The 26,681-nt window shown below is 59.1% G+C and overlaps 2 protein-coding genes and 1 long non-coding RNA gene across 7 annotated transcripts; 2 read left to right on the plus strand and 1 right to left on the minus strand.

Annotated features, from left to right (window-relative positions):
• Nucleotides 1-987: 987 nt before the first annotated feature.
• LY6H (lymphocyte antigen 6 family member H) lies at nt 988-3,721 on the minus strand (the record flags this gene model as incomplete). 3 transcript variants are annotated; one of them, XM_079110409.1, is made up of 5 exons in its annotated part: nt 988-1,594; nt 1,818-1,937; nt 2,416-2,543; nt 3,001-3,119; nt 3,407-3,721. In XM_079110409.1, the coding sequence occupies 5 exons, from the start codon at nt 3,719-3,721 to the stop codon at nt 1,359-1,361; spliced, it is 918 nt and encodes a 305-aa protein (XP_078966535.1). In that variant the 3' UTR covers nt 988-1,358. The 3 variants fall into 3 exon arrangements, with proteins under 3 accessions (XP_078966535.1, XP_078966537.1, XP_078966536.1); XM_079110411.1 differs by lacking the exon at nt 3,407-3,721 and having other exon boundaries at nt 3,001-3,224; XM_079110410.1 differs by lacking the exon at nt 3,407-3,721 and having other exon boundaries at nt 2,792-3,142.
• A 9,813-nt stretch (nt 3,722-13,534) lies between these two features.
• LOC306644001 lies at nt 13,535-17,333 on the plus strand. The gene is made up of 3 exons (XR_013759138.1): nt 13,535-15,370; nt 16,737-16,839; nt 16,944-17,333. It is a non-coding gene; the product is annotated as an uncharacterized lncRNA (long non-coding RNA).
• Nucleotides 17,334-17,695: 362 nt separating this feature from the next.
• Nucleotides 17,696-21,002, plus strand: GPIHBP1 (glycosylphosphatidylinositol anchored high density lipoprotein binding protein 1). Of its 3 annotated transcripts, none has more exons than XM_079112803.1 (5): nt 17,696-18,010; nt 19,168-19,401; nt 19,776-19,892; nt 20,333-20,449; nt 20,530-21,002. In XM_079112803.1, the coding sequence occupies exons 2-5, from the start codon at nt 19,350-19,352 to the stop codon at nt 20,898-20,900; spliced, it is 657 nt and encodes a 218-aa protein (XP_078968929.1). In that variant the 5' UTR covers nt 17,696-18,010; nt 19,168-19,349; the 3' UTR covers nt 20,901-21,002. The 3 variants fall into 3 exon arrangements, with proteins under 3 accessions (XP_078968929.1, XP_078968930.1, XP_078968928.1); XM_079112804.1 differs by lacking the exon at nt 17,696-18,010 and adding an exon at nt 18,677-18,809; XM_079112802.1 differs by lacking the exon at nt 17,696-18,010 and having other exon boundaries at nt 18,700-19,401.
• The last annotated feature ends 5,679 nt before the right edge of the window (nt 21,003-26,681 follow it).

Here is a 26,681-nt window from a genome sequence, read left to right on the forward strand (position 1 = left end):
GCCACTTCTATCTCCGAGGAATCCAGGACCCCTCATGACAGCAAGCCTGGGTCAGTGACAATGGCACAAGGAAGCACTGGCCAAAGCCCAGACCCCAGAGGAGCACCTGGCACGGTGGTCAAAGGGACAGGAGGCTGGGCTGGGCTGCAGGGATGAAATCTTGAGGTCCATAGCTGGCATGGAAGAACGAGGAGGGCAGCCCAAGTTACTTGGGTGGGTCTCCCTGTCCCTCAAGGAGCCAGCCCACAGGGGCTCAGCCTCCTCATGCCCCGGCCACAGGAACTGGCCCCAGGACCCCGCCCATGCTCAATTCCAACTGAGGGCAGGGTGGGCTGCAGACAACCAGCAAGGGCTCACACTGGCCTGCAGCTGCCCCAGGGGCTCAGGAGTCCCAGAGCCTGATCATCCAGGGACCCAGAAAGAGGGGCTGGGAACAAGAGGGGGTATGAGTGTGAAAGCACACCTGTCTGCAAATGTCACACAGGACACAGCACCAAGGGCAGGTGTGAACACAGGGCATGCCCGTGTGAGTGTGCACTGGGACAGACTGCGCTGTGTCGTGGCATGTTTCAGTGCCTGTGTGACCAGACACCTGTGGCGAGTGGGGTGAGCACAGGAGAGGGCACTGTGTGTGTCTGGCAGCATGGGGAGCACCCATGCAGGCTGGCCATGTGGGTGCACGCTGCTGTGTGTGTACACTGAGTTGCAGTGTGTACGCCTCTGGTATCTGTGGGGGTGCACCAAGGATCCCACAGTTCACCCTCAGCCCACCCTATGACCCTATTCATCCCGACCCTCAGCTCCCAACCCCCACTGCTCCTGATCATCACTAGGCCCAAGCAGCCCCCACTCAGGGCAACTTCAGGCAGCCCAGCACACCCACCCACCACCCTAAGCCCTGCAGTGACACCGCCGGTGACAGATGCCCCCACCTGACTGATATCTCAGCCCCTCCATGTTCTCTGCCAGGACCCTGCCCACCAATCACACCCAGGCTCAGACCCCGAGCCTCAGGACTCAGAAGTGACTTTATTTCGCTATAGAAGATGCCCTTCAGGCCAGGCTGTTGGGCTGCACCTGGCTTGGCCTCACTTCCCCTAGGGGACCTTGGGGTCCCAGCTCCTGCCCTCACCCCCAGTCCCCAGCCTCCTGCACAGCCACCTGGTGTCCTGGAGAAATCCGGCTGCCCAGGACATGGAGCTGGTGAAGAGGCAGGTCTCGCGTCTAGGGAGGGTGAGAGCCACAGACCACAGCACTGGCCCAATGGTGTCCCCGCCTCAGTCAGACCAGCCTGGGGTGAGGCAGTGCTGACTGGGCTCAGGGGAACAAGCTCAGAAGCCCTGCGGGAAGGAGGGGCCTCAGGGCCCAGCCCAGATGAGGGCAGGCCCCAGGCTGAGCAGGAGACCCCCGGCCAGGGCCCAGGGGCTTTGCCCCGCCGCAGCTGCCAGGTTGCACAAGTCCTTGTCACAGCACTCCACGTCGACTCTTAAGATCCCAGAGTTAATGAACCCCATGAGATAGTCTGAGAAAAAGTGCCGCTTAACGAAGTCACAGGAGGAGGCACACATCTTGTTCACGGAGTGATCCTTCCTGCCTGCGGAGAGAAGGGACCTGGGACTGGAGCTCCACCTGGACCTTCCAGGTCAGTCTGGGGCCAGGGCCACACAGGTGAGGCCTTCAACCCACTGAAGCTGGGAACTATGGAGAAAGGGGTCCTAAGGAGCCAGGGAGGGAAAAGCTGGCCAGTGTCCTGCCCTCAAACCTCTCCCCAGAGTCTGGCCTTCAGCAACCTCACCCCCACCCTGGTCCCAACTTACTGCTGCTGGGGTCAGTGATCCGGACGCTCGCACACACAGTGTCCGACGGCTGGCACTGCTTCGGGGTGCAATGGCTGGAATTGGTGGTCAGGGTGCAGTCTTGGCACCACAGACCATGAGCTGGGCAGAGCATAAGGCGTGGGATGACCAGAGGAACCGGGGGCCTGACCAGCCAGGTCCTGCTCTCCCTCCATCCCCAAGGCTGCAGGCCCTTCTGGTAGAACCACGCCCACAGAGGTAGCTCCAGCTCCCAATGGACAGGAATGAGCAGGCCACACCCCGTGTCCTGCACACTCCTGCCCCGCCTCACACACAGCCCCAGAGCTGGGTGGGTCCCAAGCTATTAAGGCCCAAACAGGACTTGGTGGATAGCCTGGTGGGGCTCTGAGAAGAGACGACGTGTGAGAACCGCGAAGACTGGGAAGCAAGGGGTGTCCACGCAAGACCAGCCACCCGGGGAAGGGTGCTCCGTGCGTCTGACGCTGGGAGAGACCCGCGTGGCTGTCGCCAAGCGGCAAGGGCCGGCTGGGGTCGCGGGCCTGTCGGAGCATTCGGATATTCCCGCGCCCTGCCCCTGCCCCACGGGCCCCCGACTCACCCGGCACGGGGCACAGCAGCAAGGCCAGCAGCGCCAGGCCCAGGCTCCTCATGGCTGCGGGCAGCATGCTCCGGGCGGGCCTCGTGGAGGCACGGGGGCTATGGGCGAGGGTCCTCTGGGGCGCAGGCCTGGCAGGGAGAAGCCTGGGTCAGGAGACCCAGCCCTCGACTGGGCGCAGGAACCCTCCCGTTTTCTGGCTTCAGGACGCGACCTCCTCCCAGAAATCCAAAGCCGGGGTCGGCTAGGAGCTCGCAGAGCCCCACCCCCCAGCCCATCCCCCGGCGCGTCCACCATCACGGCATCCCCGCCAGGGAGAAAAGGTCTGCGCTCTCCGGCGAGGTGACCACCCAAGCTGCCCCCACCCCGCGCCCGGCACCTGCAGCGGGGTACGGGGGGCGTCTTCTCCTCCCTGGGGAGCTGTGGGTGCGTCGGGTCAGGAACGACAGGAGGAGGTGGGAGCGGACCGTACCTGCCGATGGGGGAGGGGTGCGCGCCGCGTCCCCACCCCTACCCCTGGGCTGGGGGGCCGGGAACCCCGCGCCTAGTCCCCTCCCCCGGTTCCCGCGCGCGCGCCTTGGCGCTCACCGCGGATCAGGGCGTCGAGCGCGGGCCTCGGGGTCGGGGGGCGCACTCACATCCCTGGGTGTCCGCACTCCGGGATCGGGCGGCGTGCGCGGCGCGGGGAGTGGTGCCCTTCGGTCTCCCTGCGGACCGGAACCCGGGCGCAGCCTCGTCTTTCGGGGAACGCAGCCGCAGACGCGGACCCCGCGCGAGGGGCGGGGCGGAGCCGGGGCGGCCGCGCGGGGGGCGGGGGGGCGGGGAGACGCGCGGGGCGGGGGGCGCCTGGGGCTCGCGGCCCCGCGGCAGGTCGCTGGCCGGGACCCGCCCGCGCCCTGTCGCCCGCGCGCGCTCGGGCGCGCGTCCTCTCAGGTTCCGCTCCCTCCGCCGCGGCCCCGGGCACCTCCCCCACCTCCTCCTCCACTCCCCCTACCCAGGCGTGGGCAGGATCCCTTCCCCCTCTGCCTGGCTGAGATCCCCTTGGAAATTCTCGAAGAACGTTGACCGCGAAAGGAAGCAAAACGCACAAAGACGCAGAGAGGGAGGGAGGTAACAGCTGCGGTGCTCCGGGCAGGTTCCTGCTCACCGACCGCCCGGCTCGGACTCCCAGCCTTGGGGCCCCTCCCTCCCAACCTCGTCCTGGTTTCCTATTGCTCCAGGCAGTTCTACTCCTGAGCATCCGCGACGACCCCCCACCCAACCCCGGCCGAGCCCCAGGGACTTCTGTCACCACCACACACACCCACATCCAGAAGGCAAGAATCCTGGCGAGGCACCCGACCACTTTCTTGGCTTTCTTTTGTGCCTGGAATCGGTTTCTCCTGGGCACTGGGTAAGCCACAAGCTACCGTCGGCGCTTCTACACCTGCCTTCATTCCTTTGACTAGAAAAAGTGCCACTGTTCTAGCGCTGCTGTCGGCGCTGGAAACGCTGTGAGAAGGTAGAGGTAGGTTTCTGTCCTCCTGAGTCTTACCTTAGACAAATGATTGTTACCAGTACCATGTCTTCAAGATGTGACCAGCTGAGTCAACATTTATTGAGCACGCACTTCGTCTCTCTGTTCTGGACACTTCATGTATGTCATTCAGTACAATCTGACAATGATCCTACTCTGCGGGATCGTAATCTTTCCATCATACCTGCACGGAGGTTGAGCTCCCCGCTCAGGGTCGCACAGTTGACCCGGTGACAACGGCCAGTACTGGGCAGCAGCAGCTGTACAGCTCACTGCTCCTCCTCTGTGTAGCTTTGGAGGAGTGTGGGCAAAGAAGAGATGGGCCTTGAGAGAGAGCTTCTCTGAGGGCGTGAGGTCGAGCTGAGACCTGGAGGAAGGGTCAGGATCAGGAAAGTGCAGAAGTCCAGAACTAGTTTCACAAACAAGCTCTTCTGAAAGCATCGCAGAGCTCTCAAGAAAGGAAGAGCAGTTTCAATAAGTAAGTGCACGTGCTGTGGAGCCCCAGAGCCTGCCGGCTGAGGTGGGCCAGATGCGGAGGCACAGGTGCCCTGGGCAGAGCCCAGACCTGCACTTGCCTGAGGCCCTTGGTGTGGGTTCTGCAGAGGCAGAGTCTAGGGCAGGGATTCCAGGGCAAGTGTACTTGGAGGTGCGGGGGGCGGCTGAGGGCGGGGGTTAGTAGTCAGTGGTCCAGGGCAGGGAGGGAGGCCAGCAAAGCTGAGGTCCCGGAGCACCGATGCATGGAGGAACACTGGAAGGTGGCGTGAGGAACTGCAGTGCTCTCCAGCAATCCCAGAGTCGTCGGGCTGCTCCCAGGGATTCCTTCTCTAGTACCCACGCAAGGTGGGCAAAGTAGCCCCCTCCAGCACAGAGTTGCAGACACCATCCGTGGGAAACTATAGCAGAACATACCTGCAAGGTTGCGGATTTGGGGGATCTTTTGCAACAAACCCCCAAAATGTGTGGGCAGTGGGCTGGGAAAGGGACTGGGCCAGAGACTCCATGGGAAGCTGAGCCTCCAAGGGAACCAAAGTGACCCACGGCACAACCAAGAGCAAGTGTATCCTCTCTTCAGGTAGGCAAGCCCCGAAGAGGGACTGGGAGTCCTGCAGACTCACCTGAACCAGCCATGAGCGCAGATTTAAGTATCAGCCGGCATCCAAAGGAAACGAGCCCCCAAATAACACCCAAGAGAAACAAGGGCAAGCGATAGATTCAGTCCCCATAAACTCACTACATTGGAGGTAGGATATGTAAAGTTAACCTGCTCAGGATTCTTGAGGTATATAAAAGAAAGGAATAAGGCACTCCTAAGCTAACCACCATGTCCATTTGAAAAAAGTAAAATAAAACATCTAAGAACGAGATGGAAAGGTCAGTAGAAACATTGAAAGAATTACACTAAATGAAAGAAGCCTCTGTGTGTGTGTGTGTGTGTGTCACTGCGTATTATATCTTTACATTTATATGAAATCTCCAGAATTAGAAAATCCAACAGAGGCAGAAAGTAGATTAGTGAAGCCTGGTGCCTGGGGGTGGGGGGTGGAGGGGCTGCTCATGGTCACTGCTAATAGGTGAAATGATAAAAATCTCTCATTTTGGAGTGATGGAAGTATTCTAGATATGTGAATTGTATCTCAGTACAGCTGTTGTTTTAGAAAAGAACTCTACAGACAGGTTAGGCAGCAAACTAGACACAGTTGAAAGGGAAATTTGTGACCTGGAAAATAAATTTAAAGAAATTATCGAGAATGTTGCACAAGGGATAAGGCAAAGTTAGAAGTGTAAAAGAATCATAAAAGATGCATGCAGAAAGCCAAGAGAAGCCCGGCTGAAACCCCCAAGGAAAAAGCTGTGTTTACAGACATTTACTCAAAAATATTCAGAACTGGTGAAAGGCAAGATTTCACAGGGAACACAAGATGTCATAAACAGAATAATAAAAAAGAGAGTTTACACCCAGGTACTAAAGAGTGGAATTGCAGACAAAAGGAGACCTTTGGAACATTCCCCCAAGGAAAATGAGTTCCAAGGAAACAACAAGGCAGAATTTCAACAGCAACAATGAAAACCAGAAGAGAGTGAAAGGGTGTCTGAAGTGCTCAGAGGATAACTGCCAACTGAGAATCTTACACCATCTTTCCAGAAATAAGTGGAAAATAACATGTTCAGGTAATTACAAGTTTAGAAAACAAATAGCCTGATTTAAAATTGAGCCACAGAGGTGAATAGGTCAAAACAAATCAAAAGAAGACATACAAATGGTCCGCAGGTTTAGGGGGAATAAGTCCTCGATGTCACTAATCATCAGGTAAAAAGAAAGCATGGTCTCACACACACACATCCCTGTCGGGTCGGCTGCTGCTGGTGAGGCCCGCAGGTGTCGGGAAGGCACCTGCACAGTGTCGCTGGGAATGCACCCTTGCAGGGCGGTGGGGCAGGACCGCTCAGGCTGGCGAGGACCTCAAGTAGAGCTGCTGTGAGACGCAGCCGCCCCCTGCGCAGGAAAGGCAGGCGGCGTGTGAGAGACCACTGACTCCGGACACCCAGTGCTGCTCACAGACCAGCCCGAGCGTCCACTGCATGGGTGGATGAAGGAAGCGTGGAGTGTCCACACCATGAGGAAGGAAGTCCTGTCCTGTGACAGCGTGGAGCACCTGCAGCACGGTGCGCCAAACGAGAGCAGCCAGGCACAGAAGGACTGCAGGGTCTAGAGGGTGGGTCTCAGACTCAGAGTGCCGCTCTTGATCCCCAGGGCCGGTTGGGAGGTCGTCAGCCAGGGGCACGGCGTTTCCTTCAGGAGAAAGGGGGGTTTGAAGCCTCTTGTCTAGATTGGCAACTGTCGTTAGTGTAACGTACGTTTCAGAGTTACTAAGAGAGTAAGTTTTAAATGTTCGCAACACACACACGGAAAGCGTGGCTTAATTATTAACACTTTTTTAGTGTGTGCTAGGGATCAAACCCAGGACCTCAAGCATGCGAGGCAAGCACTCAGCCACTGGTCTACACCTCAGCCTTCAAGTAAAACTTTTTTTCTTTCTTTTTTTTTTTTTTTTTGGTGGTGCTGGGGATTGAACCCAGGGCCTTGTGCATGCAAGGCAAGCACTCTACCAACTGAGCTACATCCCCGCCCAAAACGTTATTTTAGAGAGATACATTTTTTTCAGATAAATAAACCTACCTAGAGATGTTGAAAGATTTTTCCACTAATCACCTCTCACTAGAAGAACTTCTGAAGGATGTGCTGACGGAGGAATCTGATGAGAGAAGGAGAGCTGTTGGTTAGCTTTCTGTCGCTGTGACAGAATACCTGAGAAACAGTTTAGAGGAGGAAAGGTTTATCTTGGCTTCGGTCCATGGTCAGCAGAGCCCGTTGCTTTGGGGCTGAGGTGAAGCAGAACACCGGGGCAGCAAGCAGAGGACAGTGGTCAGCTCATGGCAGCCAGGAAGCAGAGGAGGGCCCAGGGAGCAGGTGCAGGCCCAAGGGCTCACCCCAGGGACCCCTCCTGCACACCAGGCCCACCTCCCACAGTCCCCACCACCTCCCAACATCCAGCCAGCTGTGGGTCTGAGGCCAGAGCCTCCCCGTCCAACCACCACCCACGGGCTTCAGCGCGTGGGCCTTTGGGACATCCAGATCCAGGACATAACAAGGTAGAACACAGGAAGGGCAAGTTGGGAAACTGGCCGATGACACAGGAAACCTAAACTAACACTGTCTTGAAACAACAGGAATGCTGTTGCATGAATTTTCAAAGACTGAGTTAGAGCTCGGGACAGCATTGGCCGGCAAGAGGGGAGAACGCTCTGGATTAGTGGGTTCTGAGACCAGGAAGTGTCGGAGGCAGTTCAGAGGGAGAGGGATGTACTTTAGGCTCCTCTAGATGCATTGCGGTTTCCAGGGCAACCAGCAGTAGCGCTCAGGGAAGGGAGCCGCACGTGGGTGAGCCGCAGGTGCCCGGGCTGGGCGTGTAGTGCTGAAGGAGGGCAGGGTGCCCGCACCCACGCACAGGGCAGACTGCCGAGTGAGGTGGGAGCAGGCGAACATCAGAGCCCCCCTTGGGGCTTTGGAATCTTGCTGCAGGTGGTGGAACAGGAACTGCAGTGTGTGGCTGGGAAGTCTTTGGACTGTAAGCAAAAAATGCCTGTTGAGGAGCATGTTGCTGATTCTTTTCAACAGTTGACCAGGCCATGGTGCCGAGGTAGTAAGTCAGGCAGACGTTATTCTGGGCTTTTCTGTGAGGGTGTTTTTGGATGAACCAAACAGTAGCCTGGGGACCCCTGAGCAGGAGAGGGTCCTTCCAGTTGGTTTCTTCTGGACGTGAACCCCTTACTGGCCCTTTCCTGGTCTCCAGCCTGCAACCAGCTGGAAGGTTTTAGACATGCCGGCCTGTGTAAAGGTGAGCACCCACTCCTTGCAACAGGTGTCTGCACATTTGCGCAGCCACCGGGTTCCGTCTCTGGAGAGGCTAACACAATGAGTGGCACACACCAGTGGAGTCCATTCTGGCAGCCTGCCCATGCCAGGGCACAGTTGGCATGGACAGAGCTCAGGACAGGTAGAGGGAGGGCAGTGGAGATGATTGCAGAAGTGGGAAGCACAGAGCAACCACAATCCACTAGACCCTCTGACTGCTAAGTGTAGAGTAGGCTGGAAGATTCTAGAAGAGGACAGGGAGCCAGTGGGTAGGACGGTGGCTCAGGCCAGGGTGATGGCTGTGGAATGGTGCATCTCTGTCCAGGGCACCTGCGTCAGGCCTGGCTGGGGCACAGATGGTCTGTGTGCAGGAGGCAGATCCTTCCACCAAGAGGCACATGAGCACCTGGGGCCTGGGAGGCCTGAGACGCAAGACCCAGGAGCACCCGTGGCTCGCAGAGCCTGCACTGGAGGCAAAGACCTGGCGTGGCTGGCACAGAGAACGGGCAGGTCTCGCTGCCTGAGGGGGCGTGGAGCAGAGAGGAGTCCCACCAGGCGCTGGCCGTGGGGTCCCTTCCTGAGCAGCAAAGGACTCAGCACCTCTTGCCAGGGGTGCAGCACCTGTGTGACTGGCACAAGGGCTGCATGCTTGATGGCGAGAGGCACAGCACACACCCTCCGGCCAGCACTTCAAGTCCAGGCAGCTGGGTCTGGGTGCCCACTGTCCCCACATAGGGAGATGGCGTCCCAGCAGGGCTCACAGGAGGAGCGCCTTCCCTGAGCTTCCGTCCTTCCTGCCAAGCCACCCCTCCAGCCTGTGCCACAGCCCCAACCTCCTTCCCATTTCATGCCTGCCCGCCTCATGCCCACCGCCCTTTGCCTCAAATCCCTGCTTAGCTCCTCTCACCAGCCACTCCTGAGGCACTCCCAGCCCTGCCCTGCTGGTCCCTCACCAGGGCTGCCTGCAGGCTGGCATGCGTGGATGCCTCCACCCCATCATGGGCCAAAACAGGCCCACTGAGGGAACAGCCCCCGACGCCACACTGCCCCCATACTGCCCTGTGAGGGTCCCACAGTCAGAGGAGCGTTCCTGGAGGCAGTGGCACCCACAGCCCCGAGCCAGACGGCCCTGCCACTGGCGCCGGCTTTGCTCGCCAACGCCCCACCTCGTCCTAACTCCCCGACTTGGCCTACCTTTTTGTTGTATGTAGTCAGCTTCCTCTGAGCTGGCCACTGGTGGCCCTGCACATGTGGTGAAGGCCGGCTCTCAGGGCCTCATGGTCTTTCTTCAGCCTGCTGAAGGACCTCACTGCCACTTGACCACAGGCCCGAAATGTGGCACCTGGACAAGGGAGCTGCCTGAGCCTGCTGGATGTGGGGGTCTGCCCCTCACCACGCAGCTTGTTCACCTGCTGTCTGCAGCTATCTTTGACCAGGACCAAGATTTCAGTGTGCAGGGCCTCCAGACCCAGGTGCTCCTGAACCCCACAGCTCAGCAGGAGCAGCCACAGGAAACCCGCCTCGGCCTGAGCCCAGCTCCAGCCCGGTCACCAGGGACAGACCTGCACCTGCCCGGCCCTGCACATAGCTGGGAAGGGAGAAGCAGACCCGTGGCAGGGAAGGTGGGCAACCCAACCTCCTCCTCTCTCCTGCGCCTGGACTCAGTGTTGCTCCCCTGTGCACGCACACACTCACAGCTGCTTCCGTGGGCACACACACTTGCACACTTAGACACACTCTTCCTCCCAGTTGCACCAAGAACTCCAAGTTCCCCTGGTGGCCGTATTCCAGTGCTCTTCAATGCCACGCACTGTGCTGTCCCCAGCTACTCCTGGCATCTCACCTGCCCCCCTGGCTGGCCCTGCTTGGGGCTGCTTTCCTTCCAGGCAGAGGCAGAAGGACACAATGGTGAACTGCCGCCACTCGGCAAACGTGGCCCCTGCCCATCCCTGTCTGTCAGTGGGGCACTGCTACTAAGCATGAGCAATCACGGTGGGCATCACGGAGGCCACAGTCATGTGCCTGGCAGGACGACCTGGGAAGAGCATGCCCCCAGCAGAGACAGCGCCACCCTCTCCCTCACCCATCAGCTGGCCCTGACCCCAGACCTGCGGTGTCTGTGCCAACAGCCACAGCGGTGGAGCTCGTGGCAGTAGGAAGGTGGCTGCAGGTGCAGGCACAGGGAGGAGAGAGCACACAGTGTGGGCAGGAGGGGCCTGGCCTGCGGGTGCAGCTCTGCAGACTCCAGCTTCCTCCTGAAGCAGGAGAGAGCAGAGCGGCACCAAGGGAGAGGGAGGGGACGGGTGGGGGCCGCTCAAGCTGGGTTCTCCCCACCCCTCGCCCCAGTCCTGGGGGAAGCCATGAGCCAGCCCAGGTGAGGGACTGAGCGTGGGAGCGATCACCATGTGCCCCGCCCCTGCCCCACCTGAGAACGTGAGCCAAAGCCCCCAAGGGCACCTGGATTCCTGCCCACAGATGCTGAAAGAAAATAAATCACGTTCTAAGCCCCTAAACTTTGGGCATTTGCTGCACAAAAGAGAATACCGGACCTGGCCTGGGACAGGAATGTGGAAAGGTGCCAGGATTCCAGAGAATAATGCTGAGGAAGGGCAGAGGCCACTGGGAACACCAGGAGTCGACAGGCCCACCGCTCTCCCAAGCCAGGCTTGGTTGCCAGGGAGACGGAGATTCCTAACCGGTTTCCAGGCTGCTCTGCCTTCCTCCCATGCACGTGCCTGGGGTTCAGCATGTCAGGATTTTTGCAAACAAGCGTAATTATGGTGGTCGTGATCAGCAGAAGGAAGGGCTTCCTTATGAACAGAGAGAAAGGACACCGAGATGTGGCCAAGAGCTGCAGAGGGCCAGGAACAGGGGCCGTGACCTCCCTCTGCCCAGCCTGACCTGTCAGACATGGCCTATTTCCTGGAACGCAGGGCAGCAAGGGGGGAAGGGGGTTTTGCCTGCACAGGACACTCTGACAAGTTCCCTGCAGTCTTGAACGACTATACAGCCATAGCCTGAGTCTCCTTTTTGCGCTCAGGGTCCTGCCAGTGATCAGAGAGCCTGCTGTCTGTACCTAGGGCTGCCTCCCAGCAATGCGCCCCTGTCAGAACCAGGGACAGCAGCAGAGGCAATTCTTTGGGGTCATCCGCTGCTGGGCCTCTGGGAGCTCCAAAGGGGGGCAGAAGCAGAGGGGACAGCAGGGGCAGCAGGGGGACCCTGCTGTGGTCTGCCACCGAGCTCTGCCCTGCATTTTTTGCCAATACAGTCAGTATCCCTCCAACTCAGCCAAGATTTAGAGAAAGGGTAGTTCCCCAAGACTGGCCCAATGACAAGTGCCTGTATCGAATCCAGAACAGGAGAGACACACGGAAGAGAAGGCCACGTGGCCACAACTAAGGAGCACCTGGAGCCTGCAGAGGCTGGAAGAGTCGGGGTTGGGCTCTCCCTGGACACTCAGAGTGTGGTCCTGTGAATGTGCCAGGTGGCCGGGGTGCCGCTCAGTAGTAGAGCGCTTGCCTAGTGTGCAGGATTCCCAGCAACACAGACACACACAGGATACACGAGACTTCTGGCTCTGAAGTGCCTGGTGTTCCTTACATTTCTGACTTGTTATGGCAGCCGCAGGAGACTGCTATCTCTAGCCAAGGGGAGCTTCTCCAGTTTGACCTGTGTGTCCTCTGACAATGCTTCTCCCCCATGTTTTGTGATGAAAAACTTTAAGCACACAGAAATAGTTGGAAGAATTTTACAATGGACACCATATCACAGGACTAGATAGTGCAACTCAGGTGGGCTGTTTGGTCTATTGGACCTTGGCCATTCCTCCATGCTCCCATCAACCCATTGTCTATGCTCGGTGGGTCTTGAAGCGGTAGACACCTGTCCCTGGACTTGGCATGCACATCATCAACTATCAGCACTTTGCTTACTGGGATTTGAGGCAAGATTGCATTCAGTGAGGTCTGTGAATCCTGAGCATGCCCTCCAAAGTCTGAAAAATGCACGTAACCATGCAACCCAGATGCTCACGTTACCATCACCCCGACATCTGCTCCTGCCCCTCCCAGGCAACCCCTACTTCCTCCCCTCGCCAAAAACAGCACCTGCTGAAGTGTTCCCATGTTCACTGTCCTCCGAGTCCTATCTGGCTTTCTGCCGGATGGACTCCTTTGCTTTGCGAGGCAGTGTTCAGCGGGGTGAACATCCCAGGCTTTGTCTACCAGTTCTGTTGCCGGATGTCAGCTGTGGCTCCTAGGAACCAGGCCTTGGTGTGGACATGAGCTTCCTGTTCTCTCAGGTCAGTCGCTGGGTGTGGAGTCACCAGGTACAGTGGACAGGTAAATGTTAACTTTGATAAGAAATTGCCAGACTCTTCCCAGAGTGGTGGGGCCATCCTCTACTCCCTGAGCCAAGTGTGCTGGTCACAGATGTCCCACAGGATGCAGGTGCCAGGGGCTGCACTATATCCCAGGCCATCCTGCCACCTCCCCAGCTGGCACCCCTGGCACCCCACCAGTTACTCGGTAACCCTTTCTCTTTCAGTGGTGACAATACTTGAAGCCCGTAGTCTAGACGTGGCTCATTTTGGGTGTCTTCGTCCATTTTGTATAGGAACACCCTGACATTGGTTGACCTAACAAGAAAAGAGGTTGATTTGGCTCACAATTCTAGTGGCTGGAAAGTCCAAACAGCACATCTCCTGCCTCTGGCAAGGGCCCTCCCCAGCTACCCCAGAACGTGGTGGAGAAGCAGAAGGGAAAAGGAGCATGTGCAGAGATCAGGCCGAGCGGAAGCAGGGCGGCGGAGCAGGAAGACCGAACTGGCTTTGTCACAGCTGCTCTCGCTGGACTGACCCAGCCCCAGCAGACCTGACCTGCTCCAGAGGTTCCTGCAGATGTGGAGCCCAGGAACCCACCACCTTTTAGCAGCCCCACCACCCCAGCACCACCCTAGGGACTGGGTCTGTAGCAGAGGGACCGTTGGAAGGCAAACCACATCCAACCGTGGCACAGGGCTTTCCTTGCTCCAGGTCCCTGCACTTGGGGAATTAGAAAATAAGTATCCTTACTCAAAAGGAATAAGTCACATACTCATCCTCTTCTCACTTCAAATTTAGGATTTCAGGTTTTTACTCAACTTCTTTGATTTTTAAAAGCCTCCATCTCTTTCCTCTTATGCTGGGAAGGCTTCATTCCTAATAACACTAACAATTTACTGTTGTATTCTGTGAGGCACATTTAGCCGTTTTAAAATGAACGCACTAATGTGATGACAAGTAAGTCTGGGCGTTTAGTCCAGGGTTTCTTTGCAGTTCACCTTGTTCTTGGAGGTACCACAGGAGGTACCGCCAAGGTACTCACAGTCACGCGGCACCGGCCCTTGGGAAGTTTCCGACCTGTGTTCTGAATGATGCTACAGTGAGGACTCTGTGCCTGTCACTTGGTGTGAGTGGAGCACACCTCTGGGACAGCTGCGGGTGGGGCACTGACAGAAGTCTCTCCCCGGAGGCAGTGGAGTCCTCCATTCCCACAGGCCTCTGTCACCTGCACCTGTTGATGGCAGAGATGCTGCCCTGGTCTGTGCAGTGGGCGAGAAATAGTACCTCAGTGCAAGTTTAATTGGCATTTTTCTGAATATGAAGATAGTTGAGCTACTTCTCACGGAGCTAAGAGATATTTGTTTGGATTTTTCTGGAAACTGTCCATTCATATGTTTTCCAATTTTTCTGTTCTCCTCCCCTAGGCTTTTAGGAGCTCCTTATGTATTCAGGGAAATTAGCCCTTTGTCTTCTGAGTTACAAGCCCACACCTCCACTCCCTTTCCCCCTCCTTTCTTCCTCCCTCTTCTCTTCTGTCCTCTCTCTGTCTTTCCTGAGTGGTCACCACAGTGTCATGCCCCTTTTTCCTCTGTGGCAGGGCTTCCTCCCACTGTGTGTGAGGGGGTGGGCAGGTACCCCGGGCACTGAGACACCTCCCTCGTGGGTGCCCTTGGCTGACTTGTCGAGGCTGTGCAGTCTGCATGTTTTGCTCCTCTGCTTGGCAAAGGGGGCCTGCCTGGTGCCAGAGGCTGCAAGGGAGAGCCCCTGCTCAGTGTTGGAGCTGTGGGGACCCCCAAGTTCCTGCCCTCCTTGTTTGCAGCTTTCCCTAGCCTCAAGAGGCCTGGGAGCCTGGATGGCCTTGGCCTGGGTCTGCAGCATGCAGTTCCTCCCCCACAGTGAGGCTCCACCAGTTACACGTGCCCCACCCACCTTTCCTCCAGACCCCAGGACCTCGTAGGTGTCCCTGTGGTGCCACTCAGGTGCCCAGCACCAGTGCAGAGTCCACAGGTTTGCCTGTTCAGTACCTGCCTGCAAACACCTGGATCAGGCAACATCCAGGAAGGAAGAACTGGACCCAGGGCCTTCTCCAGTCCTGGCGTTAGGACCCCTCTACAAGGCACAGAGAGCCAAGGCAAGCTTGTGAAGGAGCACAGGGGCAGTGCCTTTGAGTCCTCCAGGTGGTCAGGGGGGATACACCAGAGGGTGGCCAGATTTCCTGTAGGGGCTGTGGCCAAGATGAAGACTCTGGGAGGTGACGTTTCTGCTGCATCCTGGGTGTGGGTGACGTGGCTAGGCCTGGGGAAGGCCCCTGAGAGCTCCCTGGGAGCGGGAGGCAACAGTGGGCGAGAGAAGCCCAGCTGATGAACTTGGGGCAGCACACACTCCAGAGGACGCTAGTCCCAGAGAGCAGAGTCTGACACCCGCAGGCCTCGGGGTGGCGAGGTCCTGATAGTGCCCCAGAAGAAGCTCCTGGGCTGGGGGCACCCTGCACCTGCCATTTCCCTGGTTGTGGCCCCAGGCGTTTCTCCCACACAGGCGGCTGGCACTCGAGCCCCTGGACTCCAGGCAGTCTCGGAGGCTGAGGCCAGGGTCCTGCTTGCTGAGCTGCAATAGGTCAGCAGAGCCAGGGACCCTCCCCAACGCCAGGGCTGACGTGCCAGTGCCTCCCCAGAGCCTGGAGGACCTTCCCAGGGACACGGAAGTCCAGGTAGTAACTGAGGCTGTCACTTGTCAGAGGAGCCATTGGAAACACAACTGAATGAGCCTCGTGCAGTGGCATAATCCCAGCAGCCCTGGAGACCGAGGGGTTCAAAGCCAGCCTCAGCAACTTAGAGAGACCCTGTCTCAAAATAAAAAATAAAAAGGGCTAAGAACTTAGCTCAGTACTTAACCCCTGCCCATCTGGGCACTGGGGAAGTTTGGGGTCTGAGATTGTCCTCATTACCTTCTTGGGCTCAGGGCCAGGGAAGGTCCAGCTCACTGAGGTGCGAGGACCCCCTTGCATGGGGCCTTCTGAGATCTTTGGGAAACAGCGGGCTAGTGCGACCCAAGGCAGTCCACAGGAGCAAGGCTCCCCATGAACCAACAGGATGGAAGATAGAGTGTGCAGTGGGGGAAACCAGGTCCCTGATGTCCACCAAGCAGCTGAGACACTCAGCCCTCAACCAGTCTCTCCTGAACCCCCGGGCCTTGGACTGTGGTGTCAGCAGCATGCACAGAGCCAGTCTGGAACTTCCTCCACGGCTAGTCGGCCTCCCGTTCTGTTAAACTCTGCAGTTATCTTTAGTTCCTCCTTTCTCTGGATTTACATTGCTCTTTCTCTGACTTCCTGAGATAGATGGATCTCTGCTGATTAATCTTTCCTAATGTTTATTGAAGACCAATTCCTGCTGGATTGAACTCGCCATTGTGAAGTGGCCTTCTTTATCTCTGGTGTTTATATTTGCCTGCCAGGCCCTGTGTCTGCTGGTGAAACAGCCACTCCTGTTCTTGGGGTGGCACTGGGTGCCTTCGCTCTCAGGGAACATGTGGATGTCTGTGAACAGGACACACTGGGCTGGCACTCCCGGTGGAGACTTTCTGGGCCGCCTTCGGTCCGTCCCAGGCAGCAGAGCTCTGATCCAGTCCTGCTGAGACCACATGCCCTCGCCTGCCTGCCTGTTTTGAAGCCCCTTCCAGAGAGTCCCCTTCCAGCCTCCACACACACCCAGGCCCTGACCCTCCACACTCCTGCCGATCTCTGTCCCCTGTGGTCAGTTCACTCTCCTCACACTGAGGACAGGGGCACAGAGATCCAAAGTCTTCAGTTTCACTCATCCCCAGCCAGTGTAGACACCCTGCCCCGTAGTGGGTGTGAACGCCTCACAGTGCACGTGGATGCTGCACAGCCAGGTGGACTCAGTTGACACCCCGCTCTCAGGTCCTCTCCCCGCTCACCTCGCTGCTCCTCCTGCGGTCACCCCGGGTCTCTCTCCTGCCTGCTCCCTTCAGCCCTGGTCAGCACCCTCAGTTCCCTTTCTCCTGGTGACCAGTAGACCTGCACGAAGCCCTGCTCCATCTTTCCTCTGCCCCAGGGACAGCTGATGTCCACTGCAAATTACTGCTGAGCCTGCCGGCCTCAGACCTCGGGTGCTGGACGCCCAGCAGCCCCCACTGCTGAGAAGAGCTTCCCACTCTGTAAGCACACCTGTCGCTGAATCTAGGACTTACCCTAATCTAGGATGACTGCATCTCAAAATCCTTAACTCAGTTACATCTGCAAACACCGTTTTTCCCAGTAGGGCCACATTTGCAGGCTCTGAGGGCGAGGGCTTAGATGCGTCTCTGGGGGACTGTGCAGCCCGATACCATTCTTCCTGGGAGACGGCTCGGCCGGTGAGGGACCTGACAGTGACGAGTGCCCGGCCCCGGACTCTTGAGTAGCTGTGCCCCTGAAAAGCTGGCCACATGCAGGTGTTTTCTGATCTGCTGAGCCCCACAGTGAAGGCGCTCCCGAACCACCCCCATGGGGAGAAGTTGGAACCAGAACAGCCCCCGGGTCTCTTGCTTCCCAGCCTCCCAGCCCACCTGGGAGCCAAAGCCTTTGAGTGAATCCCCCTCTGCTCCCCCTGCCAGGAGCCTTGTGAGGAAGTAAGCCCCCGGTCCTCCCACCCACGGCTGCCTCCCAGGTGCTGGGCCTTCCTGCTCATGTCCACCACTCATTTATCTGAGGTTTTCCCTGTCCCTGCCCACCCAGGGGAAGAAGGAGCCAAGAGCAGGGAGACATGCACAAGGGCTGGCACACCTGCAGACCACTTTTGCCCAAAAGGCCCACTCTCACAATCCAAAGACCAGGCCCATGCCCCAGTGGCACTGCCCACTCCACCCGCATTCCAGTGTGCCCTTCCCTGGAAGGCCTCCCTGACACCCCCCAGGTCTGATACTCCTCAGTACCCCAGAGGTCAGCACGGGTGCCAGGGACAGAGGGGAGGGTCTCAGAGCCCAGGACAGGCCACGCAGCCCCCAAGAACAGCAAGGCCTGCAGCAACCTCTCAGCACGATGCCAGCACTGACCTGCGCTCTGCACCCCCACACCATCTCCAGCTGCCCGGCCGGAGAAAGGGCGACGCTGGACATCCCCTGTCCACAGCCAGCACAGAGCTCTCAGCCTAAGGATACTCCTGCCAGAGGAGCAATGTGACTCACACAGGCCCCTGTGGGGAGGGACCCAGACACCAACAGCGTCCACAGCCCTGCCAAGCCAGGCAGCAAGGCAAGGTCAGGGCCCAGAGGCACAGGAGTCTGCAGGCAGGGGCAAGCGGACCAGGCTGTTCCTGAAGGGCGCTTTGGGGCACGGGTGTGGCCACGGGTAAGTGCGGGCTGGGAGGGAGGTCAGAGGCTCTAAAGTGGCCCCTGAGGACCGTCCTCAGGGCCTCACGCCCTCAGCCCTGGCTGGCAGCCGCAGGGACCCTGTCTGAGGTCAGAGAGGACAGGGCCATGCCCTGGGGAGCTGGAGGGAGGGCTGGGTGGAAACAGGCCAAGCTCCACACACTGAGCTGGCATTGCGACCTTCAGATGGGGGGGCAGTGCTGGGGAACAGGAGTCTGCCATTCAGGTGTCAGGGCAGGGACCGAGTGGCCACTGGCCTGGCCTGGTGTCAGCTACTGTGAGCGCTGAACCTGACCCTCTCCCGGGTGAGGCAGAGGGAGCGGTGTGTGCTGAGTGTGCAGGGGTGTGTGTGCCGGAGCCCAGAAGGAGCTTGCTGCTCAGCCAGGTCCTTGCAGTCCAGCAAGGCTGGCCCACCGCTGCCCACTGGAGTTGTGGAGGAGCAGTTAACCCAAGGCTGATTTCAGCAAGCTGAGTGCTTCTGTCTTCCCTCTGCCATTCTCAAGAGCTCTGGCCTGGGCCTGGGCTGGCACCTGGCTGAGGAGGAGCTGGGCTCAGAGGGAGGCTGCTCAGCTGGCCCAGGTCCATGAAAGGCAGCAGAGTGGGGGACCCTGGCTCCCTAATAGGGTCCTGGAACCCACAGGGCCTTCCTGGAACACAATCCTGCCTGTCTGGACCAGAGGGCCTACCGGAAGCTGCTGCAGCCAGTGGGGCTGGACCCCAACCTGGGCTCCTGTCCAGTCGCTGCTGCACTGCAAGCTGCAGTCTACAGCTCCCCAAAGGCATGGGGACACCTGCAGGGAGGCTGGGGCTGGTGGCTTCCTGAGCAGGAGGCCGAGGAGGGTGGTGTCCCAGCAGTCCCAAAGGCTGCCCTGGTTCTCCCCAGCCACCTGCAGCTCTGGCACAGGGAGACCAGGGGACTACCCTGAGCAGCCTCACCCTGGCGGGACACTTCCAAGGGGCTGGAGGGCTGCGATGTCAGGGCAGACGCCAAGGATGAGCATCGCAGAGCTCAGGGGCCAGGGGCCAGGTGGCTCCTGCCTGCGCCCACCATGTGCAGTCCCCTCCCCAGGCTGCAGCAGCAGCACAGGTGGACAGGATGCCCCAAGACCAACACAGCAACTTCCCCTTCCCCTGCAGCCCCAGAGGTCCTGGAGGGAAACAGTGTCCCTGGCCTGGTGCCTTCAAACAGGGAGGCCCATTGTTTGAAGCTGGAGCTGGTGGGGCCACGGGAAGCCCCAGCAGTGCCCTTCGTCCCACTTAAGCACAGACTCGGAGCCCTGCGCGAGGCCAGCAGAGCACACGCAGCAGCATCCAGCAGGATGGACGTGCTCGGGGCTGCCCTCCTGGTCCTGCTGCTGTGTGGTCAGCCAGGTGCGGGTCTGGGGGTGGTGCCGTCCTGGCCTTGGGACCTCCAGGGACCCAGTCTAGGGACAAGGCATGGGTTTGGGGAGAAGGAGGGGTGAGGTGGGTGTCCCCAGGCCAGAGGGAAGTGGGTGAGGCTGTCCTGGGCCCCAACATCACGGCCCCAGCTGGGACCAGGGGCTCCCTCCTCCCCCAGCCCCAGGCCAGGCTTCTCCGGCATGCAGGGCTGGGGACCCCCCTCCACTTCTGGTCTGCTTCCCCTTCTGTAAAACAGACAAGCTGTGGAGAGGAGGGTGGATAGAGGGTGGGGCCTGCATTCCACCCCGAGTGTGTGTCCTCTGTACCCGGGTAGCTGAGGTTTATAGGTGTCCCTGTGCGGCCAGGGAGTGGACAGGCACAGGAGGAAGACGATGACAACGTGGACTTGGGACCGGACAGCTATGGCTATGATGATGATGACGAAGAGGATGAGGAGGAAACCAACGTGGCCCCCGGCACAGGTACCATGCAGCACCCACCAGAACCCTGTCTGCCCTGCCTGGCTGGAGCATGCCTCTGACTCACCTCCACCCGAGGGCATCCAGCACGGCCGCTTCCTAGGAGACCCCAGCAGGTCCGCACGGCCATGGCTGCCACTGGGTCTCCCCAGGTGTTGCCTTCTCCCTACACCAGGAGGCCCCGGCCTGCCCCAGGCTACTCGGGGCCTCTCTGTCCCCCTAGTGCCAGGCTGCCTGCCCAGAGTTGTCAGATGCACCTCCAGACCCTCTGGCTCCCTGGTCAATGCCACTGAGCAGGTGACCGAGGCACAGAAGGTCCACCTGCCTGCCCCCATGCCTCATCCAGGCCCTGGGGCACATCCCGGGAACTGCTCAGGGCACTGGACAGGGGCGGGCTGGGCAGCCCTACAGACCCCGTGCTGGCTGAGTGGCCCTGCCCGCAGTGCCCCTGCAGTGCTACGCCTGCCAGTCGCTGCGCAGGGGGGAGAGCTGCACCCAGATGCAGAGCTGCCCCGGGAGCCATGCCTCCTGCACCATGCTGATCGCCCACGGGAACACGGGTGAGTGACAGGAGTGCACCCAGCAGCCGCAGGCCAGAGCCGGCTCCACGCCTTTGCTCAGCACCTGTTCACCTCCCCAGACTCAGGTCTTCTGACCACCTACTCCATGTGGTGTGTGGACACCTGCCAGCCTATCACCAAGACAGTAGAGGGGACCCAGATGACCAAGACCTGCTGCCAGTCCACCTTGTGCAATGTCCCACCCTGGCAGAGCCCCCAAATCCAGGACCCTCTGGGTGGTGCGGCAGGCAGCCACCAGGATGGTGGAGTTGGCCGTCCCCAGGGAGGTGGGGCAGGCAGCCCCCAGGACAGTAAAAATGGCCATCCCCAGGGTGGTAGGGTTGGGCATCCCCAGGGTGGAAGGAGCAGCGCCCCCCCAGGATGCCCCAAAAATGTGGGTACAGCTCTCCTGCTCAGCCTCCTCACCAGCCTTTGGGCAATGAGGGCCTGAAGACCCACCCTCCCCCACTGCTCTCGCCCTGGCCCGGCCCTCTGTCCAGCACCTCCCCTCCCCCTCGCCAGCCTGAGAATAAACCTGGAGTGTCCTTCATGACCCAGCCAGCTGGGGCTCTCCTGGCCAGTGTTTCTGTGGTTCCTCTTTTTTTGGGGGGTGCTGAGGATTGAACCCAGGGCTCTGTGCTTGCAAGGCAAGCACTCTACTAACTGAGCTATCTCCCCAGCCCTCTGCAGTTCCTCCATCAGGCATGCTTAACTCCCCACCTGTGAGCCACAGGACGGCCACATAAGAACCCGTGCCCCCAAGATCTGTGGCCGCCAGAGGTTCATCAGCCCAGCTGTGGGCAAAGATAATGCAGTGCATCTAGGGGCCCCCCTCCTTACCCTTAGCTCCCCAGCAGGACATTACTCCCTCCCGGCTGTTGCTTAGGCCAGGCCCTGCCTTCTCCCAGCCCTGACTGGACAGAACAGGCTTTGGAGGGAGGCCCAGGGAGACTGTAGAGGCTGGGGTGGAGCAAAGAGGGGGGAGGACAGAAAGGGTCCGTGGGCTCCTGAGGCAGGAGGACTGGGCAGCAGAGTCGGTCCTGCCTGAGCAAGAGGTGCCCAGTCCAGGGCTCCTCCGGCCTTCCCTGCTGGGCTGCTGCCTCTGGCTGCTGGGCGCTGGGTTTCCTGGATGGCACCAAGCTCTGCTCTGCCAGTAGTTAAGCCGGACAGAGCACCGGGGTGCGGGGAAGGCCGGGCCTGGGCCACAGCTCAGTCACTGACTTGGGCCTCAGTTTCCCATCTGAGCATTATGGCACAAGGCTCAAAGGACCCCTGGACTCCTACCAGCTCCGTGCTGCAGAATCCCTTTCTGCTGCCAGGTTTCTCCCAGCATGCAGGGGGTGGCCTCCACAGCCACTCCTTCCTTTTCCTTATTAATAAACCTCAACACCTAACTGGGGTGGAGCAAAGTCTTTGGGTGGAGGTGGCACTTTCTCCCCTTCCTCCGTCCTGCTGCCTGACACAATGGACACAGCAGACACTCGGCTCCGCGAGGCAGCACACTGGACGGAGACACAGAGGAGAGGGCCTGAACACTCCAGACCAGAAGGCATGTCACGGTTCTGCACTCTGCCTCCGATCTCCCCGGGAGTTGAAAGTTGAAGCCAATTATTTTGGGTTTCTTTTTTTCTTTAAGTTGTAGATGGACATGGTACCTTTATTTATTTTATGTGGTGCTGAGGATGGAACCCAGGGCCTCATGCATGCCAGGGAAGTGTCCACCACTGAGCCACAGCCCAGCCCCTACTGGGGTTTCTGCTGCTTGCTTTGCACACACGCATGCCCTCTCATGCTCACAGCACACAGACCTACTGTGTGCACAGCTCAGGGCTCAGGCTGCCTCACCAGCCCCATGACCTCTGAGAACACTTGGTCTCCAGCTAGGCCTCCTCTGTTGGACAGGAGCACAGGAAGCCCTTCGCAGGGCTGCAGTGGATCTGCGGGCATGGCACATGCCAGCCTCCAGCCCTAGGCAACGGTGAGCTGTCACTACCGACAGCCTTCTGATGGAGTGGCTTCATGTGCATGATGTGGCAAGTGTCCTACTGTGCCAGCCCAAAACCTCAATGCCTAACTGAAAGAAACCTCAGCAACCACACCCAACTGAGAAACACTGGGCACTATTACCTGTGTTCACAGAACTGACCAAGTTGTGTGGGGGTCCCAGTGGATTGGCCCACCCTGCCTGCTCACGCCACCTCTGACCTCTGAGGCTGTGAGGAGGGAGCCAGGCTCAAGGTTCGGTCAAGCCACTGGCTGTGCGATCTGTCCTGGCCTTGGGCTCTGCCTCAGTGAGTCTCTTCTCCCTGGGTCCCTATCCCCACTCAGGCTCGGACCCGACCTGCCCAGAGTTGCCAGAGCAGGAGGCACTTGAGTGCCCCCAAGCCCACCTGCTGCCACTCACCCAAACACCCTGTCCTGGCACCCATTGGACAGCTAAGCAGAAGGGAGTAGGCCATGCTGCACAGTCTAAAGCAGGCACCGTCAGGCCACCTGGCCAAGAGAGGACCACAGTCCAGGCTCTGGCTCAAAGTCAGGCTGGGCAACTGTGCATCCAGGACCCAGTCCCTGAGCTTCCTGTCAATCAGGGGAGCCACAGGCTGTCAGGCAGAGACGCCAAGAGGCCTGAGCTATGGCAGCAGAGGCTGGGGGGGCAGGACACCAACCAGGCTCCTGGGTCCCACAGCCTGGGCAGGTTGGCCGTGCCAGCGATGGCCACAATCAGACACTCAAGGTCCTGTTGCAGCCGACACAGGAGGTCAGTCCTGAGGAAGACAGCAGGACACCAGAGGCCATGTGAGGGGGCCGCCCTCTCATCCAGCCAGGTGGCAGAGTGGTGAGGAAGGCTGGACCCATATCACCACCAGTGCCAAGGCCATCGTAGCAGATCACCACAGACTGAGAACAACACGAGTCTATGCTGCGCTGAAGGCCAGACGTGTAAAATCTGGTGCTGGCTCCTGGGCCCTCTGCCTCTCTCCAGGAGCCCGTGACACTTCAGGGCCCACCTGGCTCACCCAGAGCAACCCCATCTCAGATCCTCCTCTCCGTCACCCTGCACGTCCCACCTGCCAGAGAGGCAGCATCTGCAGAGCCAGAGGGTTAGGGCCCAGAAACACGAGGGGTTGTTACTGGCTGACCTCAGACCCTCCCTGGACACCAGCCCTGTGTCTGGCTGTGTGCTGGGAGCCATGGAGAAAGCCTGATCACAGGGCTGGGTGTGGCTCAGGGGTAGAGCACTTGCCTGGCATGCCTGAGGCCCTGGGTTCGAGCCTCAGCTCCACATACGATTAATTAATTAATTAAAGGTCCATTGACAACTAAAATATATATAAATATGAAAAAAACACCTGATTACAGGATCCGAGGAGGCGTGGCCCACCAGGAAGGGGCACGTCCTGGGACGCTGCTCACAGTGCAGAAGTCAGACTAGAACGCTACAGCCTAGTAGAGCTGCTGGTGACTAGGACATGGACCCCTGGCCTTGCAGACTGCTAGATTCAGGCTCCTCAAGACTGGGGTTTAAAGCTGGATGTTTTACAGCCATGTTGGGGAAAGTATCGAGGATGAGCAGGCCCACCCCACAGAGGCACAGCCAGCTGCGTCCAGACCGGTCTGGCCCCTTGCCACCTCACGCACAGGTCTATGCTCCTCAGGACGCCCACGCACGGCCAGGTCAACACCTGGCTGTGAAGAGCAGGTGCATGCTGGACTCCTGGGACGTCTAAACACAGCTCCCTTGCCTGGAGCCCTGACCATCCACACACCGGGCACACATGGGGGGCCACAGCCTGTGCTCACCGCCGTGGCAGAACAGGAGGTAAAAGCGAGGACCCTGAGACTCAGGGGGGCTGGGTGCATGGACCAGAGAGGGTACAGGAGAGACAGAGCAGGACCTGCCCAGCACCCACCAGGTCAATGGCCCCGGGCCTCGGACACTTGGCAGAGGATGCAGACCTGCTGTCAGCACAGGACACAGGCGTCGGCGAGTAATTGGGCTCCTCCTGGAGACCGCTTTTGGTCTCGTGATTCTGACTCCACAGTTCTGCCTGTGCACAACACCACAGGAACAGCCTAGCAGATGGCTGGAGAATCTCTGAGCCCCATCTCTGCCTGGGCACCTATGTCCTCCTGAGCCTGGGATATGGTGGCTCAGCAGGGTCCCTGAAAGCTCTGAAGTGTGCCACACAGCTCCCCAGGCAAAAGCCTGGCCCCTCACCCCTCAGAGGGGCCCAGCTATGCACACAAAGGACTTCCACCCACAGGAAGCCCAGGAGCCGTGGGTGTGTGTGGGTGTGTGTGTGTGTGTGTGTGTGTGTGTGTGAGAGAGAGAGAGAGAGAGAGAGAGAGAGAGAGAAGAATCCAGTGCCTTGCACACGCCAGGCAAGCACTCTACCACTGAGCTACACCTCCAGTCCTTCTTATTTGTTGAGGCAGGATCTTGCTAGGTCACCCAGGCTGATCCTGAACTTGCTGTCCTCCTGCTCTAGACTCCCAAGGGGCTAGGATCACACACATGCACCACTGTGGCGAGGGGGCTAGGGAGTCCATTAGCAGCATCCTCTCACACTCTTCCCTGCAGCCTTGCTTCTCTGTGTTCAGGCCTTGGCACACCCCACAGCTCCAGGGAAGCATGACCCCACCTCCACATGAAGGGCCCAACATCCAGATAGCAGCTTCTGCTGCAGCAGACAGATACAAGGAAAAGCAATGGATCTCTGAGCTCTCCTGCCACTTGCCGAGCCTCCACCTCCCTGGAGTTATCTCTTGCCTAGCACCTGAGGGAGGGCCACTGTACCTGAGCCAAGGCCTCAGATGCTCATGCCGCTGGGGAGGGACCCTGGGGTGGTCCCCAAGGCCTCCAGACATCAGGAAAGGATGCTACAGTGGGTAGTCCTTGATTAGGGTCAGAGACTTGCACCTGCCCTCTCTAGGCCTCAGTTTCCTTTCTGAAAAATTTGACACTGGCTAGGAACTCACTGGATAAGAGACTTGGTCACCCCAGGCACACCCTGTCAGCCTAGGGACGTGGAGTGGGGGCAGGGGAGCTCAGGCTTGGAGCCAAGTCACCATGGGAACACCTGTCTGAGAACATGGCCTCTTCCTGAAGGCCAGGACCCAGCTCCAGCAGACGATGCGGCCAGATACCTGAGACCAGAGCCCTGTAGGCACCCTGGCCAGGGAACAGGGCTGCAGGTGCCAGAGTCACTGACTGCCAATCTTCCCACACCTGGGACAGGTAGGCCATCACAGCTGAGCTACAGATGCTGCCTCTCTGTCCCCTGGCCCTCAGTCCTGTTCTCCTGAGAACTTGGCACACATGGTGCCCAGTGTTCATCACCCTTGCTTTGGCCACTCCAGTGACTGCCAGGGCCCCCCTTAGGTCCAGCACAGGGTGCTCTGCTGACCCTCAGACCTGCAGTGTACACTCAGACATCAACCCAGCAAACCCCTGGCTTTCCTGCCTGGGGTGAAGGTAACTACAGACCCAACCTGGAAGCAGGGAGCCCAGAGCCTGGGTTCTCCAGCCCTTCCTTCTCCAGGGCAGTGCTGAGGACCAGGAGCTCACCTGGGGCAGGTGCCTGAATCCTCACTGCAGAATCTACGGAGTTGGTTCCCTGGCACATCCCCAAGTGTGTGACCCAACCAGGTGGTGGCAGAGGATCTCTGCCTCCAGCTATTGCTACCCCAAAAGCCTGGTTCAGCTGCTGCCATGGCAAGAGGTGGGAAACAGACCACCCCTCCCTTCCTGAGGCCTCAGCGCTGAGTGTGCCAGGCAGGGGCATGAGCATGGGCTGAGATCACTGCAGAGGCCCCAAGCCAGAAGGACGAGGGCCCAGAGGGGCTGGGCAGGACTCCTCAGGCACAAGTGTGGTCAGCAGAGGTCACCTCTGGAATGAGTTCACAGAACCAAGCCCAGCCAGCCCAAGGACACCCAGAGGAGGGGTGTGGAGAGGCTGGCCTGTTGGAAAAACGCACGCGTACCCCACAATCTGATACAGGAAGCCCTGGCCTCCACTTTCTGTCCGGGAGATCGTAGCCACATACGCCTGTGACGAGGCACTTTCCCACTTGGTCTTTGGATCATTGAGGCGACACCTGGCAGGAGTCCAGGGCCATGTTTGGCAGATGTCCAGTGATGATCTTTTCCCTCCCTTTTCCTTCTGGAGCCACCTAAGCTCACCGGCCTGCCCCAACTTCCTGAGCATGGTCCATGCACAGATTCCTGGGA

The sequence above is a fragment of the Sciurus vulgaris genome (genome assembly GCF_902686455.1).
Source record: "Sciurus vulgaris genome assembly, chromosome: 1".
In the NCBI taxonomy this organism is placed as follows: Eukaryota; Metazoa; Chordata; class Mammalia; order Rodentia; family Sciuridae; genus Sciurus; species Sciurus vulgaris.